Source organism: Cuculus canorus, chromosome 3 (genome assembly GCF_017976375.1).
Source record: "Cuculus canorus isolate bCucCan1 chromosome 3, bCucCan1.pri, whole genome shotgun sequence".
Classification (NCBI taxonomy): Eukaryota; Metazoa; Chordata; class Aves; order Cuculiformes; family Cuculidae; genus Cuculus; species Cuculus canorus.
Genome location: NC_071403.1, coordinates 97,763,684 through 97,786,314, shown reverse-complemented (window position 1 = coordinate 97,786,314; position 22,631 = coordinate 97,763,684). Strand labels below are relative to the sequence as shown.

Genomic DNA, 22,631 nt, shown 5'->3' with positions numbered 1-22,631 from the left:
ATTTTTTTCCCAATATAAGTCATCGAACAAATAACGGAAAAGTCATCTTGCATTTCAGACCCTTGACCTAGCAATCTTATGCAACAAATGAAAACAAAGTTCAAACCTTGTCTTTTTAATAATGAAGTAGGAAAAGGGAAAGAAAAACAAACACACAAACCAACCAGCCACTGATGCACCAAGTCCCCTAACCATCATCAACCACTCAATGAAAATCTCCATGGCTATATTTCATAGAAGTACTATCCCAAACCAGCTTAGCTTCATAAATGTGAAACGATCACAAATAAAGTGGAAATTAAGTAGGCTTAAGTACAGTATACACCATAGAAAGTGGCAATAAATCACCCCACTAACAAATCAACTAGCCCTAATAGGAGATTCAAGAAATGTTCAGTGGGAAGCATAACAATATCCATAAAATAAACCACACTCATATCAATTTCTTACAAAATCTAAGAAAATAAGTTGAACATCTGAATAAGGGTTATAGTTACTGTACTTCATAACCTCATAGTATCAGTCTTCTTCCTCTCCCCAATCCCCTTTTCATTTTCGCTGTCTGTACCTTCATGAATTATTCAAATTCTGACAGTTTGCCAGTGGCCAGGGATAAGTGCATTTAAACACACATTTGTAGCAGAGCTTCACACACCTTCCATGAATTCTCAAAGCTGATTTCCTCTTCCATGAAGCCTTAAGAGTACCCTGACCCACAGAACTGACGACTTTTTCTCTTCTGAGAAAAGACTTATTGAATAAAATGGGACAGAAATTACGTGGCTTTATAAACCAGTTACAAGCTTCACGCTTGCAGAATTGAAATGAGTTTCCCATGTCAGATAAAGGACTTTATGGGCTTTTGCCTTTTTTGATGTATGGGTGAGTGCCTTGTTGTTACTGTCTTTTGCTAGAGATACAGACTGTTACCTTAGGAACATCAGAATATCTCAGTAAATTCAGTGCACAAAATAAACTGCAAACAGAAGGTGAGGATGATATTATGAAAACCCAAAATACTTTTTCCTAGTTTTCAAAACAAGATACTACTGCTCAACAGCTCTATTACTTACCCTTCCATCTTTATCCACTCCAGCTAACTGTCCTGTTGCAATTCTAATTTTGTCTGGATGAACTGCAAGACTAAGACAGACAGAAATATGACTTGCTTTTGCTGCCATTGGTCTTCAAAACTAAGAGGTTTTTGTATTTTTTTGTTTTCTTTCTCAACAGAAGCCCATGAAGATGCTTATGATCCTAAATCCCACTTTTAATGAGACAACCTGAATGCTTTTCATCAGATTATTTCATTACACACAGCACTAATGGGTCTATAAGGCTCTTCCAATGGCTGCTGGCACACAACCAGGAGTGCCAGAAACGCCACCTCCCCCATGAGCTGTGACAAATCCAAGGTTTGTACTATATCAGGAGGCCACTGTAACAAACCATACACTGTCTCATTATGAACTTCCTGTATGTAGCTACGTGCCATGTTTATAAATACTAGAGCATATTTTATGCCTAAAACTAGCATGAAACTGAGGAAAAAACAGCTGAAAAGTTTGCCGAGGGCTTGTGCACCCAGGAGTCACAGATTACTGCCACTTGAAATAAGTTACTGATGTAATTGCACTAATGAAATTCTCCAGTATGGTGCACTACTACTATAAGTAAAAATCTGCTTTTGCTTATCACGTTTTGCTCAGGAATTGATGTGATAATAGTGCAATTTCAGAGTACACATCTCTCTTAGTCCTGGTGATTTTTGAGAGATTTTTTTAATTTGCTTTCTCTGTAAAATTATGAAGGCAAAGAAAACCATTGAAACAGGAAAGGAGGAGCAGAGGAGAGCCTGAAGAGGTCAGAGCGATGGGCACCAAACACATTTACAACTCAGTCTAGTTTTTTTGAATGAAAGTGGAGAACACAAGACCAACAGCATTCCTCCCATAGGAAGCAATTACAGATATCAAAGCACAGCCAGGAGAAGAGAGGTTTAGATGGCAACTCTTCTCCATTCAGGTACAGCGGGGAGCTTATGTGCACCATTACATTAGGTTCGCTATCCTTCAGACTAACATCACAAAGGCAGCAATTGCCTTTGCACCCATAATGATGTTGACTTCAATTTCCTAGCTTCTGTGTTTTGGTTTGCAAACATCTTTCTCATTCCCCTAGACTGTCTTAACACTTGGATGTGGCATCTAGTAAAAAAAAAAAAAAAAAGAAGATAAAATTATTGCTCAGTTTTCCATTTGGTTTTCTAATTCTCCTTTCAGACTATGCTTTTGCCATAGTGCCTTTAAATTTAGATTTAGAATTAGGCTGAGAATAATTTTTAATTTCTGGGACATCTATGTAGAATGATCTACACAAAGATCACTTCTCTAATCTCGTACTCTTGGATTGTTTACATATCCCATTGTTTTACATTTAAGCCAGAAACCCTAAGATATTATAGCATGGACTACTCTAGCATCACTCATTTGTGCAGTGTTTACATCACTAAAATCTACTGGGACTGATGAAACAGAAAATAACAACAATTATGATTACATTAATAAACTCATACACATAGTAGGAAAGAATAAAAAAAAATTTTGCATTATTACACTCATACTTACATGCAAATGTTATATACTAACCATTTAACACAATCTGTATGACCCAAGTAGTGTCGCTGAGTTCTCTCCTCATAGTTAAATAGTACCACCACTGATGCTATGAAATATACAATTTCTCCGGTAGGAAGGAGGTAAACATTGGCTCGACAGTCTCTTCCACGATACCCATATCTATACATATATTTTTAAGTCAAGGCTTTCATAATCATTGCATATCAGAAAAAACAAAACAAATCAGCTATTTTATTTTTTTTAAAGCATTCCCGGGGAGCTCTTATGTCAGCAAATGCCCTTTATGCTTTTCCTCTGGAACTACAGCACAGCTTCAGTAACATGCTTTGGAAAACCAAACCAAACTCCATACAATTGGACTTCAAGAAACCAAATCCCTTAAAAAGGGATGCTCATTGATGTTAAAAACAAAATATATAAGGCACTCTGAAGTAAAACAAATACAGGTTGTCATTTCATAAAAACATCCATGTGACATGCCATGAGGTAACAGCAGGACTCATTGTCCTGATTTAACAGTTATTATAGCAACAGCGCTGTGCATCTCCACCCTGGGCACCAGAGTATACCTCTACTTGGTGCGTGTGAAAATTCCTAATGCCCTTCAGAAAAAGGCAAACTTCTGCACAGCAGTTGCCAAGTTCAGGAAATATTTTTTTAGACTGTTTTAGAGTATTTTTAAAACAAACAAAACTTGAAAGGAACTGACATAGTGAAACATATTCTATCCAAATCTACCCCAAATACATCAAAGAGAATGATTTTTTTTTTTGGTAGGAAAACTGCATGACTCCTAATGACATTCAGAAGTTTTACACACTGCGAAACGGCCTTAGTTGGCACTGATCAAACGTTACTACAACTCGTTAATTCTTTGAAACGGGTGCAATTTTCTTCATCTAGACTATTACTGGGGCTGTCTGCCTGTATTTCAATTCTCAAGGTCACTATGTACAATTAACATCATAACTCAGACTTTAACAGTTGTTCTATAGCCTCAAAAAGTATAATTTTCCTGTTACGTCCTGCACTTCAAAGAGTTCCCCACGTCAATGCCAACTAACACACCTGCAACAGCAAGGCAAATATGGGAAATGCATGAAGCAACTTTAGCTAAAGGATTACAGCCTTAGGTGGTTAATCAGGTAAATAAAAGAAATACAAAAGATCTACGTAGGAGAAAGCTGGATAGATGAAGTCATAAATGAGAGTAGCTGCAGTAATACAAGTTTGGGGTGTTTCTAAAATGACATATTCTAAGCTGACAGCCTGGCCTCTATTCTTCCTGGAAAGGGGCTGCCTTTTTACAACAAATACCACCACAGTCCTTCCAATGTCACCCCATGCCCTCCAAAATCCCCTCCCCTCAACTTTTCCTCTTTTGCAGTCCCATCAAACCACAGAAACACTTCAAAAAATTAAACACATGCTGTAACTAAACAATGGTTCAAAGAGGGATGTTGCATTCAGTTGTCAATTAAATCCCTTAATAGTATGGGAAACAAAATAGATTTATATTTTGTGTTCTTCCATTTATTAAAGAACACCACAATGGCTCTTCTGAAGCAGAGATTATTCACTGGCTCGCTTAGCAAATGATATTGAGAGAAATGCTGATAAAACACAATGCTGAAGGCAGAAAAAAAAGGATGCCTCTGTTACTCCTCCATCACTATTTCTTTCCCCAATCCATTTTTTGTCTTTCTTCCTCTTTTAAACACTGATGGAACAAAAATGAAACTCTAGAATGGCCTTTTATAAATAAAACAAAAACAAAAACCAAACCAAAACAACCAGACCACTGAACTTTCAAAAATGATGGGATACAAACCAATCAAAATATTTTTTTCTGTCCTGAAGCATGAAAAACACTATTCTAAATGCCTTCTCAGAAGAGAAAGGCAGATCTTGTTAATGTGCTGTATACAACAGGGAAGGTATTGATAAGGATTTATAAAGACTGACATCTTTGAACATTAGCCCTAGAAAAGTACTAATGATGTACACAAATATGCCTTCCCACAGCAGAAGTCTACCACGCAAAGCTAAGACAATATTTTAGCACCCACCATTGAGCTCTGGCATTCACGAGGCTGCAAAAAATGATTAAGTTCTCTCAGTCCATTCCTTTCCCTTTACCCTTTCTTCATAACAAAATAACAAAGAGCAGCTGCATTTTCTAGGAATGTGTTTTTAAGGAACATGTAAAGAAACAACCTGTTTTGTAGAGAAATTTTTTGCTTCCTCCATCCCAGAATCTCTTGAGAGAAAACAGGAGGGGTTGTTGCTCCACAGCAGTTCTTTCCTTCTCCACACACTCGGAACAAAGTAGCAGATATGTTAATACAATAATTGACTGTCTTTCTCTACAGAAAAAAACGGGTGATAACTTTGATGCATAATTTCCAATAAATTTCAATGTTAATCTTTCAATGAGACTGATGTTTCAACCAGGGGAATTGGGAGATATTTATCTTCATATTGTGAATGTTTCTCACCAATCATAAGGATTGTTTTGTCACATCGTTTGATAGGTTTAACAGCTTTTAGTTTTGGGGTTTTTTTGTTGTAATTGGCTAAGAACAGTCATGGCCCTCAAGAAAAGTGATCCACTGTACACTAGAATTCAATAGTATATTTACTGCTGCCTTCCATCACTCTTAAAAACAAGGGCACTAGTGCTAAAAATAATCTTATAAAACAGAGTCAGAAATACCCTCCAGAAACTGAGCTACTGTACATTGTGAGAAAGAGTCTATAAAATCACTACTTGTCAAGAGCAGCACCGACAGTGGCCTCTTAGCTACTAAAGAAGCCCATTTCACTATTAGTAGGAATATCAGAAATGCTTTAACCACTTCTGAAATGTGGTTGGAAAGATTGCACTACAAAGCAGGGATACCCAAACAAAATTATTAAATTCAAATGAAATCAGTCAGGAACCAGATGCAGCCAAGAGCACAGACTTCCCATAAGCTACTTTATTTTGCCAAGCAGCTTAGGTATTTCTTTAACTGACAGTAATCTGCAGGGCATACAAAAGCTAAGTGTGTTCTGTTGAATCTACAGTACTGCATATCAGTAGCTGAATACACCCGCAGGGCACAGGTATGAGTATATATATGTCATTTAGAAAGGACATTCCTCTCCCAATCCTGCGCCCCCCCCTCCCCCCCCCCGCCAAAACCCAAACCAAAAATGCACCCCTAGAACCTCTTCTTGTCTTAAAGTTGTTCATAGCTGATCAGCATCCTCAAAAACAGTAATACTGAAGGACAATGGAATTATAAAAAATTATCCAAAAGGCAGGAGATTTAAAGGTGTTCAAAACAAGACTAATAGATTTAATAACGCAACTCAATACTCAACTGGTCTTTCCGTTACAAAACACTGGCATTACCAAAATATTCTGTGAATCACTGTCCCCATACCTTTTTAATAAGGTGTACAGACTTCAGTTTGCCATCATCTTTGGAAGTTATGGCAGACTAACAGATTTCTTCCTCTTGTTAAACCTGTGCAAGGAATACAAGATCTTCTGCTGTTGTATCTTCCTGCCTCCAAAACTGAGACACAGTGCAACTTCATAGAGAACAATATTAATTCCTCATAAATTTTACTGGCTCTTCCTCATTGCTTTTTTCATCATTGTATCCAAAAGATACCCTACATGCATAAATACAGTGGTCTGATTTAAGATGACATTTCCTTAAACAGATTCCAAAAACATATGATCAGTCTGTTTAAACTAGATTTATTTCACTTTTATTAGCCCTCAGCAGGAAACTAGTTTAACCTGAACTTAAGGTCCTTGGACATTAAATAAGTGTGTCCACACTGGGATTTGCACCTACTTAACTGAGGGTGAGATTTCACGATCAGTTTTCATCAGTTCACACTGCTTACTGCTGGTGAAAAACTAGATCTGATCTTCGTCCAGTATGCCAGTTCTAGCCGTTGCATGTTTGTGGGGCAAATAAAAATTAATGAGTTGATCCTGCTGAAAGTTAACTCCGCAAAAAAAGATTGCATTTCAGCCAGCTCAGTGGCTGACCCAATTCACTGTGCGTGCCAGCATCAGCACCCAAGAGCTACAACAGTAGGAAAGCTGGGCACCACAGCTTTGCAAAGCATGAATAAGAGTTCCCTTTTCCTTCCAATTAGACTTTTAATTGAAAACTTTCCTCCTTTATGGTCTAAGTTTCCACAGTATCAATGAAAAGTTCAAAGAACATGAGCTCCACAGCTGCTCTTCATAACCTAGTACTCAACATTATCTGTTTCAATCATCTACTATAAAGGCAGGGAAAATTAACAGAGAAATCTTGTTTCCTAAAGTGAGTAACAAGGAGTGGCTTAAACTACATGTATGTCTTATTCACTAACAGATATGCTGAGAGAGGTACGGGCAGCCTCTGTCTCTACACATCCTCACATATGACAGTGTATCATCAACATTTCTAAAAGCCTTCCTGCTTTCACCAACATTAGAAGGATCAACCTTGAGATTACTACACCAACTGCAGTGCTGCCTTGGCATGTTACTTTACCAAAGTACTAAGAAACTTACACAATCACAGCTTACTGGAAGAATCTGCAGAGGTGGAGGGGAGTGCATGACAGGAAGACCCAACTGTGTGCAGAAGGACATTAATATAATGAACTTAATGTCTGTTTTACTAAGCTTGGAGCACTGCTGTCAGCCACACACAAACTAACTCCATTTTTCACATGATAAATGTATTTAATGCATATTATTCTCCAAGAAGCGAACCTCTTCACTTGGGAGCCGAAACACAGAAGTAGTGCTAAGAACCTTGTGCATGGCTGCTTTTGCAAACCTCACTCTGTAGGTAAGGACAATGAGAATTTCTGGATTTATGCAAGATTTTCCATAGTCCTAAAACCTCCTGAAAATGAACAAAGATTAAAAACTAACAACGTTCCTGAATGCAAAACATACATTAATACAGTGGGGGACAAAAGGGGAGATTTTTCAAACTCAGTAATTCTCCAAGTACGCTTACTTTCAAACTAAAAATAAACTGTAATTAGTTTCACCAGCAAAACAAAGAAAAAGTACAGCTTTTCTGGGCCTACAGATTTTGCAGCTTAAAGCCGTACTATAAAGCAGCTACAAACTATTTCAATTGTTATATTAAACTGAGCTTTTCCCCCTCACTTTTAAGTATTTTTTATCTCTGAACAGAGAAGGCATAAACTAGATTCTAAAGGAAAAAAAGACAAGACAAAAAAGGGTAGTTTCTGATATTAAGGATACACCCACTCCAGTTTTAACTTTTCAGGAGGCAGCTCTGTCCTAATATCATCATAGTTTTCTACTTCAGAAGGAATGAACATTGTGATTGGTCGACCCCGCATGAACATCTTGATATATTCTCCCTCTGTTGAAACAAAAATGTATATTAATCATATGACAAGTTTACACAAGAAATAAGCACAAAAGAAACCACTAATAAGCACAGGGATGCAAATAACACTTGTGATACAATTTCTTTTTGAAATGCAATCTTGGTAAAGGCCTGGATTTTAATATTTGTCTTTTACACAGAAAACAAACAAACACACACACACAAGGAGTAATCATTAGTTGAATTTGTGATAGAGCAGACAGAGCATGTAACATTTTAGACAGGCAAATTAAACAACAAAGGCAAATTTCAAATTAAATTCTGAAATTGAATAAATATGTAGTCACAGAATCACCGGACAAGGTACTTCAGGTTGAAGGGGACCTCAGGAAGTATTTAAGTCCAAGTCCTGGCTCAAACCAGGCTCAGCTATGGAGGCAGTCTAGTCTTGAAAACCTCCAACGATAGAGATGGCACAACTTCTTTTGACCTGGCTGTCTGACAGGACCCCCAGGGCTTTTCCTGCAGAGCTGCTCCCTGCAGCCTTCTCTGTTCCTAGCCTGTATGCCTGCCAAGGGCTCTTCCCCGAGGTGCAGTACTTGGCATTTGTCCTTGCTTAGCTCTGCGAGGTTCCTGAAGGGCCACCCCTCTGATCTGCCCAGATCCCCTCAGTTGGCAGCTCTCTCCAGCATATCAACCGGGCCCCTATTCTGCTGTCATTGGTGAACTTGAAAGTACACCGTGTTGCCTGCTCCAGGTCATTGCTAAAGATGTTAAACAGGACAGGTCCAGGACAAATGCTGGCAGATTCCACTTGTTACCTACTAGCCAACAGGTAGAGTGTGAACAATTAACCACAACCCTCTGAAGCGGAACAACCAACTGGTCATTTTACTCACCTAATTTTCCACCTAACCAAGCCATAACAGCCCAGCTAAGACAAGAATATTGCAGGAAAATGTATCAAAAGCTTTGCTAAGGAATATAATCTGAAAATATATATCATCACAAACTAATACACCAATCTGAATTATTAGTTTATCGAAATTGTTTCAGTTGCATGCTATCACATATTGCATCATATCCTGAAGAATGGAAAGAAGCAACAGCTCCTAATGACTCCAGCTGTAGACATTGTCTATAGCTGTGACAAAATACGTGCATATCTCTGTTAGAGTACCTGAGCACTGAAAAGGAACCTCTAAAGGCTTGTGAAGAAACATGAGTTTATTTTCCTCCAGAGAATTAATTACAGAGCATCTGAGTGGCTTGGTCAAGCACATAAGGCAGCAGCTGAAAGATAAGTCATCTGGATTCAAGGAACACATGATTGCAACTAGTATATTAGGCACCCTAAAGGAGTCTTCCCACTACACTATAACAACAACAATTTTCTAAATACAGAAGACCAGAAAAGACCTTGCAAACTTTTAAAAACCTTTATGTCCTACTCACACAGCAAAATCAGCGTCATAGTGCTGTTTAACTATGGTTAAATCAGCCCTCAAAATCCACAAGAATTAATGCCAGCCTCCAACAGTGCTAACACAGGAGTTTAATTTTGAAAAACACTGATGACAAAGACCCAAGCATTTCACTAATTTTGCATCGATTACATAGTTACTTTGTTATCACTCTTCAACTTCTTTAGTAATAAATATCCACTGTTAAAGTAACTAATATCCCAATCCCAAAGTAATAAAATATTCTGCTGTGAATCTGGAACTCTGATATTTTTTATGTGTAGGGATTTGAAAATCTCAGCAGACAGAGGTATCTCAGGGTTTTAAGCCAAAATGTACATAGTTGAGTAGGACTGAAGTAGAAGAAAACTAGCTGTGAATTAGCAATACAGTATTAAGAAATCTCTGCTTGCATTTGAAACAATGAATATTGAGCTCTAAAATTAAGATCTTTAAAGAATTACTTTCGTATTGCTTTCAAAAAGGAAACATGAAACAGACTTCACACAAATGCCATGGAAATGCTTGTAAACAGTTCCCCAACTCAAGAGTGCATGAATGTGCAATCTAATACATTTTGCATTCCCTAAAACATTTAACACCTAACACTGAAATTATGAGAAAATCAGACTTATTCTCACAGAATTATAACTTAACAGCTCAAGTCAAACTTGGAGATCTGAAACGGCAAGAACGGGCAGATAATTTCAGTGACTGAAAAAGCAATGCTTCTTGCATTGCACAAAATGCAATGTTTCTTGCTTACACATTTTAGAATATGGGAAGATGGAGAAATAATCAAATTTGTGAGCAAGACAAACCTTCAGCAGGGTCTCTTCCCTTCTGGGTAACTTCTAGACAGAAGAAGAACTACCCATGACCTTGTGTGGTTTTAACATCACTTGTCACAGCATTGCTTAAACTTAACCAGGCCAATGAATCCATATAACCAAACATACGCTTGTTAGAAGTGTACCGACTACGTACATGGTACTCACTCTGAAGATTTCATAACATAAAGCTTAATTTGTCAAAATTTTGTTTTTCCTCTTAACGTGCTGAAGTTTGACTTCTTGATGCTTAGCAGTTTCAATTTTTTTCATTGTTTGATGAAACTGATTAAAGTTTGTCATATTTAGCAAGTTCCCAGACTTAAGATATGATTAGTTTGACTCCTTTTCCACTTTTAGTCTGCTCAAATCAACTTTCTGAGATCAAGATTCATTTTACTTAGATTTCCTTTCACTTTTGACCCTGATAGTAGGTTTACTTTGTGCAGGAGGGAAGAGAGGGGCATTTCCCTACAACAGTCTAAATACGACTGAAAGCTATTGCAAAAAACCCCACAGCCTTAAAAACTAATTCCCAAACAAAATTGTAATAATCGAGCAGTGTAAAACTAACACACGTATAAAGGTTTTTCCTTATTTAGAATATTAATACAATGAAAGTCGAGCCACTTAAGTCCAGTGTCAATGGAACAAATACAGAAGAGATGAAAAACAGTTGTCCCACTTCTTTCTAAGAAAATATAGAGCTCCTTTGAAGGAGAACCCTGGTGAGTCCATCCACTGATAACAGCAGAAAATTTGCCTTAGATCAAATATCAAGGAACAGACAAAATCGCTTCAAAGTAGCTAAATTAGAACCAACGGTTATTTTACCAAATGTGCATTGCTTAGTTGCATTGTTGAGAAAAGCTAAAGATCAGTATTGTCTCTTGTTTAACACAAATGTTTAATTAATCCAAACTAACGTTTCATTTTTTCCGCCAAAATATTTTGTATAGTATTTATTTCACAGAGATAAAACAATACTGGCCAAATTGAAGAGTAACATATTAATAATGAGCTTTCTATTAAAATCTGGCACTCAACATTCCTAGAAATTAAAGCACAGCATAGCCTAAGGATATTTAGAAAAGACCACTCATTTGTGCAAGCCAAACTCTTCATCTAACACTGAGCTTGGCACTTCTTGTCCCACAAGACCAGTGCAAATGACATCAGATACTTAGGATCAAATTTCTCATTGCTGCTTAGAACAGTGGAGACAAGCTGCAACTGAAATTCATATGGATGGAGGTAGTTGCACCTGACTCTGCAGATGAGAGGGATGAAGAGTCCAAGAGGCACTCAGTCAGGCCAGAAGAGAAGAGCTCCCTGGAGCTCATGGGAAAGATTATCTGCAGGGCATTCAGATACAAATTACCTCTCTGAACTTCCCCATTAAAGAAAGATCTTTGTTTGTTTTTATTAGCTAGCTGCCTGTTACTGAAGATCACCTTTGAAGACACAGATTCAACACACTTGTTAGAGAGATGTAGGCTAGGTATAACTTGATTAAGCCTCTCCCTACAGAGGAGGAAGGATTAAAAAAAAAGAGACAGCTCACTGAAAGATTTTTGTCTAAGTCTGTAAATCTCCTTTCATCAGGATAACCTGTAGGGCAGATACAATATTAATGTAAAAATCTTTTGAAATACTAGAGAGGATGGCACTATATCAACAAAAGTATTCTCAAACAGCAATTAATTGCCTGAGGCCAAACTCTTGTATTTGTAAGTCACGAAAACCAGTGACTTAACTCTTTCATAGCATACTGACTTAATTAAATGCTAAAGAGCATTAGACTATCTGTTTCTTTCCTGCATTCTCACTATTTCTGGGTACAAAGCAGTTTGTCAAGCCACTTTTTTCCTCACATCTTTTGGAAGAGCCTTGATCATCTCATAACAGATATGTAGGTAAGGAGGTGTAGGGAAGATAAACTCAGAAGTTTTAAAGAGTTCGGGGGGAACTCCAATAAATAAAAAAACCTGGATAATTCTGGCACGTAATAGCCTGAAAAAGTAAATATGAAAGTAAAAATTCCTTGCCCCATATAAAGAGACGTTCAGACCCTGCTACCCACTATGCAGAAGCATTGCGAGGGGTGGAGAGGGGCATACCTGAGAAACTTAGCTGCTTGCTACATTAATTAATTTGCAACTGCAGATGCCCTACAAATTCTTTCAAATATGGATCAAACCAACCTAAAAGTATAGTTCAAGTTCTGTAGATAGCACACCCTGGTGCTGTGGATTATCCATACCACACAAAAAGATATAGCCCAGACACAGGGCTGCTACAAAAAAGCATAATCAAGTGGATGCAGCACTCTGGCTTCAGGGGCCAGCTCTTCACCAGGAACAGCTGTAGCTGTTTTCGTGCAGCTTTGAGCTCAAATTCACAGCCTTTGCCAAACTCCTCTTGGCTCCACAACAATTCAGCTCTGGAGCCTCGACAATGTCTTTGCACAAGTGCCAGGGAACAGAAGACCAGCACTCTCAATTTTCACTCCCAGGACTGGCTAAGGATTATTAGCCCTCTAGGTGTGCTGGACCCAAGCAAACTCCATGCAGGTCTCAGCTCTCTGTAGGATGCCCAGAGGTCTGGGGAAATTATTATCTCAGCCCAAAAAATGCAGAAACACTTGATCTGACTACACCATAGCCTCAGTCAGCAGAAGGAACACAAAATATTGCTCAGTAGGATTGACACAAAGACAGGGCCCTGCGACTTGGCAAGGGCACACCTAAAGGTGGATTTAAGCAACAATCAGCCACAAGGCTCTGCAAGCTTATGGTATGAACTGGAAGAACATCACAGCTGAGTCCAGCCCAAAGGATGCACAACATGCCCTTCTCCCCAGTGGCCTCTATCTGCATCACTGGTTTTTAATCAGAGTACTGCAGCACTTGTTTTGAACAGCAGAGACTTGGCTGTCATGAGGAAATGCACAAACACACTCTGCTGATTTTGGAATACCACCCAAAAAAACTCTTTATCCTAGCAGTAGGGAACTGCTCAACTTCCAACTGACAATAAAGCATGGCCAGTTGGTTTAATTTTTGTGCGTAGGACAGTATGGCTTCTAACTTCTACGTAGATCTGTCATTCTGCTGTCTGCAAGGGCATCAGGTGAGCATGAAGACTGCAACCAGGCAACTCCTGGCCTTCATTTTGGGGCAGGGGGAGGAAAGCCACAACCAAAAAAACCAAACAACATTCAGTTGTTTAACCCTTTTTCCATGATAAGGTTTCAGTCTGTCTCCACACCACCATGAAATTTACCCTTTATCATTGTCTGTGGCTATAACTGCATGCAGTATCACAAAGGAGAACCTACCAGGGTTCTGATGCACTAGTATTTCCCATAAGGCTGTGTACCTCCATTAGAATTACTTCTGATACATCCTGGGGTTGTATTTGTGTTTTCGTAGTAAGTGAGCGGTTCGGTCTCCAAGTGATTAACTAGCATGTTAGAGCCCTTCCCCTCACCATTTAATTCTGGCAGAAAACTGGTTTATGGCTAAAACATTTCTAGCAACTCCTGTATGTGTGATTTTGCACTTTGAATAATTTAATTTTGTCCTCTATGACTCCAGGCCTCTGGAACATCTAGGTCTTACTTTATTAAAATCCCAGCTTCCACTCTATCAGTTTGGTCTCTCGGCTTCATGTCATCAGTGAAATTTCATCAGTGCTTCTGCTTTCCTGTGTTAAGTTCATTAGTGTAAACACTAAGTCAAATAGGTCCCAATAGGCCAGAGGCAGATGTTAGCAACCAGAGTACCTACCACGGGTTCTTTGAAAGTTTATAGCCTGCTAGAGAAGAGAGGAATAAATACGTCAGTGAAACAAGGTGCTGCAGTAGAATTTACCCTAGAAGCTGGTCTGATCTGTAAGGAAACAGGTGCGTCTTCTTCATCGACAGTCACTGTAAGCCAGCATGCTTACCTTGCATGCAAGGAAACTGTTGGTAAAGCAGGCAACCCCAAGAATTCAGGACTAAAACTATGGGCAAATAAAATAATGTAGACAAACAGTAGAGAGTGGCTGAAAATTTTCAAAAAAGACTCCTTGTATCAGAAGGAGATACCCATTAACATAAATAAGCTTTTAACCAGGCTGTATTAAAAATGTGAAAAAGCAGCACAATGGTAACAGTAACATTCAGCTTCAAACCATGCCAACTAATTCACTCTTGGAATAAAGTTTAAAACCCATCAGTTCAGGCAAACAAAGGTGGAAGGTAATGCCAGTGAAAAACACTGCAAGTGATAACAGACAGAAAAGATATGGCAACGCAAACCATATGAAAGGCTGAAATTAGTTGTTCCATGAAGCTAGCACAGAAAGATTCATGCAGTGACACTTAAACCATTTATTACTTTGTGAATCATATTCTTAGGGGAATATGGAACGTTTTCAAATAATGAAAAGAATAGGAACTGAAAGGATGAGAAACAAAAAGATCAAAGAACTCTTTTTGGATTAACTAGGAAATATCTACAGAGAAAAGTAATTTAGGAGACATGAAAACTACTGTTCATATCCTTCACAAATTTGAAGGCAGTGACATAGCAAAAGCAAGAGCCTCTCGGCTTCCAAAAAATATGCCTCAAAATGAAATCACTGAGGAATACCCAGTAGTTTCCTAGAAGCCTGCGAGCAGCCCTCATCCTCAATTACTGATTTCTTCAACAAAACTGAACAAAATAAAATCCATTGATCTAATATATCATACTATTCCTCATTATCTAGATACTGACATAAACCCACAAGTCTGCACTGTCATTAAATGCTCTTCAGCTATCCAGTATATGTATTATGGGATGTCTAATCAGCATACAGTAAATTTTATATGTGTTTGTATATATATACACATGAACACTGAGAAGACAACAGTGAATAAGTAACAAAATTACATATTTGTCTACGTAGTTATAAGTTTAATTTACAATAATCTTATCTTGCAAATTATTAGCAACTATTTATCAATAGGTCCCATCCCATCTAGTTTGAAAGAGCAACATGGACTGATGCATCAAAACCTTTAGTTCAATTCTAGCTGCGTTTAGCATCTGAATTGTACCCTTAAAGTGAATTACAAGCAAATAAAAAGAACACAGAAGACTTCAACTTGCTTGGCCAAGCAGGACTCTAATAAAATACAATAAACTACCACATCCACAGTACATTTATTAATCTGTCTTCACCTTCTAGCTGCTTGACCAGTGAAGTTATGCTTTGTAATACTACAAATGGCTTCTTTCCCACAAGCTTTCTGCTTTCAGGCCTGTGTCCAAGAACTCTGTAGGACCACTAACCTGAGGGACAAAAGCGTAGAAGCCTGTTTCTAATTCAAACCAGTGCTAACAGCATAATGACGAATACAACCAAATTCAACCATTATGCCCAGCCCACTACATTTCAAGTTACACTGGAATAATAATGTGGCTGCAGGTCTGCCATCTCTCACCCTGAGCTATGTGACAATTCTTGCTGAATCTGACAGGCAGACACGGACATGCACTGTCACAATTGCAAACTAAATGCACTAAATGTCACAAATGCAAACTAAACAGTTGAAAAAAGGCAGATGTGATGAGAGATTTGCCTTGGTTTGGAATAATTTTACAGCTCTGGCTTAACAAATCTTTGGTTTTTGATTTTATATAACTTGATAAGTAAATCATAGTGAAAACCTCAGTTTTGCATGTACCAGGTGCCATTAAGAATCTAGGTATTCAGTTACCATCTGCATTGAAATAATTCAAGTTTAATATTACATTTTAGATTTTTTATTAAAAAACAGAACTCAAAAAGGAGTACTGGACGCAGTCAGGCTCAGTAAGACCGTATCTAAATGCATCCTGCTTAACTAATAAACCCTAACTTCATGAAAAACCAGCGACAAAACCTCTCAAATACCAATTTGCTTTTCTGAGCAGTATCTACCGTTTTTAATAATATGCACTGTGCCTGAATGACAGCAAGCAACCCAATTACAATGAGATAGACTGAATCTCCATTTGCCCTCAGGTACACAAGCACTTTCAACAAGCATCTAGCAGAAAATCTGTCTGATGAAAAAACTGATCTGAGGTAGTTACTGAATTTTGCACTCTCTGTGAACAGGACACACTGTCAGCAGGGTAAATTTTTCCATTGTGTGCTTCACAATTGCCCTGCTCTGCAAAGCTAGAACTATAGTGCAGTTAAAACAACAGAAGAAAAAGTACTGGAGACTAATAAAGCACAATCTAAAAAGAAACAAACTTAGGAACGCAGTGAATGTTTTTCATTAGTTCTTTCACATATGGTTTTTATTGCCATCCAAAACCATCTAAGTGTCTCTTATTACTTTAAAGTACATGAACAAGTGATTCATATACCGAGCTGCTATTACTGAAAGCCAAATTCAAACATGGAATCTCGGTGAAAAAAAATAACTTTCATCTTAAAATAAGCAAGATCTTTAACTTCTGGGTATAAAAATATGATTTTTTTTAATGATTAATATTTTTAAAATGTCTCCGCTGAAGTGAAAAGCAAGATGGCTTTTATAGGCAATTATAAACACCTGCTGGTAAAGAAGTTCAAAATATAACTCCAGTTTGTGCCCCTTTAAGGCTGCAGTAGCACCTGTTCATTTCGCCCACGGTTCTCATCAGATTTTCACAGAATTTTAATACCCCCAAGTTCTGGTTCTGTTGTAAAAAGGTTGCCCTGGCTTGCAAGGATAAACAAACATATGTTCAAAAAGAAGCTGAAAAACCTAAATCAAAAAATCTCTTCAGCAAATGTATGGAAGTATCCTACTTCCCTCATTCAACTGGTCTGACCAAAATATTGCTGCCTGTACTACTTCTGCTCCAGCTTATACCCAGATGCATAAAGCTCAGGGCTAACCTTGAAGTGGAGTAGATGCAACTCAATCCAAGTCGGAGAGATAAAGGCATTGAGGGAACAAAACTGGGTACAGAGACAAAAGGTACATGATGAACAGTAGTAAAATGCATGGCCTTGGCATGGAGCTAAACAGAAGAAACTCTGCTCACAAGGCAGCTGCAGATTGTGGCTTCCCACGCTGCTTCTGTTGGCAGGAGGAGAGATATGCTTAGGTCTTGCTGATATTTACATGCAACACCTGTAGCGTTCTGTCTGGGGGACTCTACACCAAAGCCAACTCTGACAAAGCTAATGTCCTCATCTACTGAAGCTCATCTAAGATTCTCACTTCTCAAATCTTTCACTTGCATAGTTAACACATACTATCAACAGAAATCACAATGAAAGTGCGCAGATGGTCACAACACCTAATATTGCAGTAACTTCTGCTGTCAGAAAAATAAAGATCCCAAGAACTAAATGTGTGCTACTGTACTACATCAACATATTTCAAAGCAGTTTCTTTAATAGCTGAATCAATAAAAAGGAAACAAAGTGATTCCAAGATGCTCAAAGCTACAAAGAACTGTCATCTTCCATCCTATTATCTCATGCAAATAACTTCTGCTATGATAATTTGCAATTTCACTGTGTTTCTAAACTCATTTTATGTGTGTATAAAGACATTGAAGTATTTTTACGTAGATTTGCTTTGAAGCTTGACAGTTGGCACACCAGCAGTCTTCTCAAGAGTCCCTTTCACACAGTTTCTAGGAAGCACATTGACACAATTGTTAGCATGAGAGGTGTGTGCTGGGGGCATATGCAATATTTCACATACAGTCCAGTGAAACGAGCAACTCAGAGGAGCTGCTGTAACTTAATTAACACCATGCTAGAGGCTGCTTGCCTTTAGTGGCAAAGGCTGGCAAGCCACTAAGGAGTGCTAAAGCAGCAATAACTTTTTATCCATTTGGGTTGCAGAGCAGGGAGTTCCTGCACAAACAGCACAAGCAAAGGCTACCCTTCATCCCAGCCTGCCCAAGAGAACTCTGTCCAGCTGCATAGGATTTACCTCCAGAAACCATGTTAACTGGTCTGTGCAACTCTTCAACTTTCTGACCAGTTGGGTCAAGGTTTAAAAGGATATTGGTTTATTTATGTGGCAACTATCAACTACAAAACAGGTTAAAGTCCTCTTCCCTGAACATGATGTTACACTGCAGTGAATTATCCAAGTATTGCTAAGCTTATACTGAAAAAGATGGGGGGAACCCCTCTGCAACTACAGTAACTAACAGGTAGTTACTTCTGTGGCAGCAAACACAGCACAAACCCTAACACAGCCTTATACACACAGACACACGTTCTACAAGTTGTCAAAAAAATATGCTCATTGGTCCATATAAAAAAAAAAAAAGAATCTCGGAAAGCTGAATCTTGCTAATCACAACTTCACCCATGTTCAAGGCAGAATGTTTTGCTGCCATACATGATTAGAATGTTAATAAACACATTTTCTGTGACAAGACTTTATCTCCATCTTCCACATACGTGGGGCCACTCATCTGCATCATATTTCTCTTTCATTCCATTTGGGCTCAGAACAGACTATGCCACGACACACATGTAAGGCACCCATTCAACATCCAGTGAAAACACACATCATCTGTGGAGTAACACAATAGATAGCAGGGTACACATCGAGGCCACGTAAGTTATAGCTGCCAGGATGACAGAACTGAAGGACAGCCCACTCTTTGCAGAACACATAGGCTTGTAGAAGCACATTGTAAGGAGATAATTAGTACTGAAGGTATTTCAGCTGTACGCAACTTGGCTTTGTAAAAAAAACCGTGTTTGGCAGAAAGGGTATTTTTAATATAAAAAATATATTTAATTCTTGCACGGCTAAATAGCAGCTGGTCTGGACGTCAGTGATCAGTTTTCTTTTTACAGTAACCATTGCTGCACATACGTACCATTCCACAGCCAGAGTTAAGCAACCTGGCATAAAGAAACATTTCTTCTTTGTTCTTGACTCTTATACAACTCCCTTCACCCCTATTGTATTTGAGTGATGCTTTTGCTAAGCATCAATTCAGGACATTTTTAAATCTGTAATTTCTCTATGAATTAGAAAAAGATAAAGCAATTGGATTCAAGTTGGTTTTGATTTCATTGCAACAATTCACATATTAAGTTCCAAAAAAGTTGAGTGTTTTTTTTTCTTTTTGAAAGAAAATCCAGAGGAAAGCAGAAGTAATAAAACTTCGTATGATGCAATCTTGCTTACAGCACAGAATTTGGAGACTACAGATTTGTTAATTAGCAGCAAAAAAGCATAAGACAGAATCTCTGTACATAGACATATATTGTGTACAGCATGCACTTGGGTTACATGCTTTAGTTTTGAAACTGCATGCTTCAGTACAGTTTGCAGGACATCAAAGCACAGTAGTTTTGCGATACAAGAAGTGGATTTTTTTTGTTGTCAAGTCCCACCATGTTCAGTTAGATGGCTCCTTTTCCTGTCTGAACAAGCCAGCAGCAGCAGGTAGCCACGGAATGCAAGAATCATTGGTGCAAGTACATAGTCTTTAGAAGAGACTAATTTTTCATTTTAGGAGACTATATTAAAACCTTCAGTCTCTGTTCTTGTCTAATCAGCAAGTATATGTTGTAATATTGGCAAGACAGAAAGCTGAGATAAAACAAATCTTTTAGTTGGCAGTTCTTAATATTCTAATATCTTAGGCAACAATGCAAGACTTCTAGAACCTTATTTGAACACACATTCCTCTCCCAGGGAATTATGTGCATAGCAATTTATTTTAGACTATCCCCAAATAATCCCCACATAGACTACGGTGTGTATATGCATATATGTTTCCATAATAAGAAAGCTGAAATATTTAAACTGCAAAAAGTTTAAGAGATCATGCACTGATGCTATTTAATGGTGAAAAGCCAAATAAAAGATTTGTGAGAACGCTAAATTAGAAAGCGATCAAAGGGCATAGCTTAATTCTTACCTTGGCTGTTTTTTTCACGAGTTGACATTTTTGCTGGTTATGAGACAGAAACAAAATATCTTAAAACTATTTCTAAAGTCTCACTCACACCTGCTTGGATGAAGACTGGCACATAGCTCAAAACTTCAGGATTTTGTTTTCATAACCTCTGTCTCTTTATGCACAAACACACAGTGGAAATAATGAAAAAAGGATTTTTCTTTCACAAAAATAAAAGGAATCCTCCCACCACCCACAGAAAGTTTCTCTCCTTCCTAAAGATCCAATGTGATGAGGGATTTCTCCATAATTTCAAAGATGCTAATACAGGTCTTGAGCAACATTCAGCCAGATGAATTCTTGTCATAATTATCAATGCTATTTTAGCTCTACAACTCTGTTTCATAAGATACTTCCCAATTAATTTATTTATAGGAAATACTATTCAGTCAAAAGCACAACTCTCGCCTTCAACCAGTATTTAAAAATAAATGTTTTTATTTACCTTGGCTGATGATGACATCTTTGTGCCTGGAGAGAAATTCAAAATAGTATCATTAATAATACGTGAAATGCTTATCAAGCCATACTACCTAGTTCTTACAAATGATTGCACTTGGCAATCTCATCAGATTCTGTGTACAGTGTAACTGTAGTATAAGATGCTAAACAACGAATCTTGGTCACCGTAGTGCATTTTTACCCACATAATATTTTATGCAGTTCACTGTATCTTTTTGGGCCTATGGCAAGGGTCTCTAAGAATTACTGTGGTAACAACAAAATACCAAAAATGCTTTTAAAAATAAATTATGGACGGCATCTTCTTTATGCATGGAGAACTCCATTATGAGAGAGAAAACTTATTGTAACCAAATGTTTTAAGCTGCCAAACACCCTCAGGCCTGCATGCAAATATGCTGTCAGCACACAACACCACAATTTTCTTCTAGGAATTAATCATGTTGGGTACATGAATTAAATGTGAGCAAGTTGCAGTTTCATTTAAACTGGATCCATGCAGCATTACCGGACGCACAACACAGTCTTTATAGAAATGTAGTTGAGATATCTTTCTTCGCCAGAACCAGGAATGAACTACTCACAAAATCCTCTCTTTTCTTGTGAAGAAATAAGAACTATTAATTTCCAGCATCAGAGCTACAGAATGCTCCTTGATGGGTGAAAGTACTGCATAGAACACCCTCTTGAATTCATTTGAAATTCAGCAGGAAGGCATGTGGAGCATACAGTATTTTTAGCAGGAGTAACAGATACAAAGGGTGAAGTACATGCATGAGGAAAGTAATCTCTGGCTATTGGTAGAATCACCTATTACCAAATGAATAATTAAAACTGGATTTCCAGTTTTGCCTGAAAAACATTGAGTGATGGACTGCCATGGGAACCCCCTTACTTATGGCTTTATCAGACTAATTTACAGCTCAGTTCTGGCTTAAAGACTGAGCTTACTAAACAAAGTTCATGTCCTCGACTGGTAGCTCAAAGTATATGTAAAACATTTCTATCCTGGGGCCCACATTAGGGGCTGAGTTCTATTCCCTTGCACAACAATCATGTAACTTCAGGCAGATCAGGCCAACGTTTCTTAACTGGAAATGATAAATGCAATTTAACAATTTGCCTTTGCGCAATACCAACCAAGTATTTTAGAAACTGGGCACAGAGGATGTAAAAAAATGAGTACTGATTTGTGCTCTTGAATGCAAACACTGTTTTTATTGTAAATCTGAGCACAAGAATAAGATATACAAATAATACAATACCCAGTCTTCAATCATATGATGGTCTACAATTGATAAAGTTTGAAATTTTATTTAGTAGTTTAAGATATAACAGCATCAAGCTGTGAACAGACAACTTTCTCCAACAACAATTAATCTTAATCTTTCATTGCCCATTCTTTTGTTATATATCCAATTTCTTTTTTCTACATCAGAGACTGTAGGAGGACAGCATTTAAAGTCTTTTAGAAAATAAGAAGAATCACAGGAAAAAGAAACAATTTTTTGACCATGCCTAAATCAGTACAGAAAATGTCAATAAAAGCAAATTTTATTATTATGAGCAAATTTGAAGTATATACCACATTGTGAAAGATACTTTAGTAGCATAACAAAAATCAGGAACAGAAGCTTTATAAGTAGAAATCAAGAGATGTTTTTTCATTCCAAAATAATATCTAGCTACAATCTAAATTGCCAAAGGGCTTTTAAATTCCAACAGTGCAAACCGATTATAAAAGGAAAATAAATACTTGCAAAATATCTAGTCCATAATCCCTCACACACAGCACTTCACTGTTCTGCAGACCTCTTCAATCTAAAGCTTTCAGTAAATGTGCTGATATCCACACCCAAGATTAATTTAAGATGTTTTTGTTCTTCCCATTCCTTGGAAAGAA

At 37.8% G+C, this 22,631-nt stretch overlaps 1 protein-coding gene across 5 annotated transcripts in view; it reads right to left on the bottom strand.

Annotated features, from left to right (window-relative positions):
* The window catches only part of EML4 (EMAP like 4), a 166,107-nt gene that overhangs the window by 33,280 nt on the left and 110,196 nt on the right, over positions 1-22,631 (bottom strand). For 3 of the 5 annotated variants that reach the window (XM_054061252.1, XM_054061255.1, XM_054061253.1), the window contains 5 exons: positions 20,712-20,737; positions 20,228-20,260; positions 7,921-8,044; positions 2,649-2,798; positions 1,074-1,143 (listed from right to left, as the gene is read on the bottom strand). In XM_054061252.1, the coding sequence (XP_053917227.1) occupies positions 1,074-1,143; positions 2,649-2,798; positions 7,921-8,044; positions 20,228-20,260; positions 20,712-20,737 (403 nt within the window). The remainder of the gene's footprint in view (positions 1-1,073; positions 1,144-2,648; positions 2,799-7,920; positions 8,045-20,227; positions 20,261-20,711; positions 20,738-22,631) is intronic. The other 2 variants (XM_054061254.1, XM_054061256.1) reach the window with 1 other exon arrangement.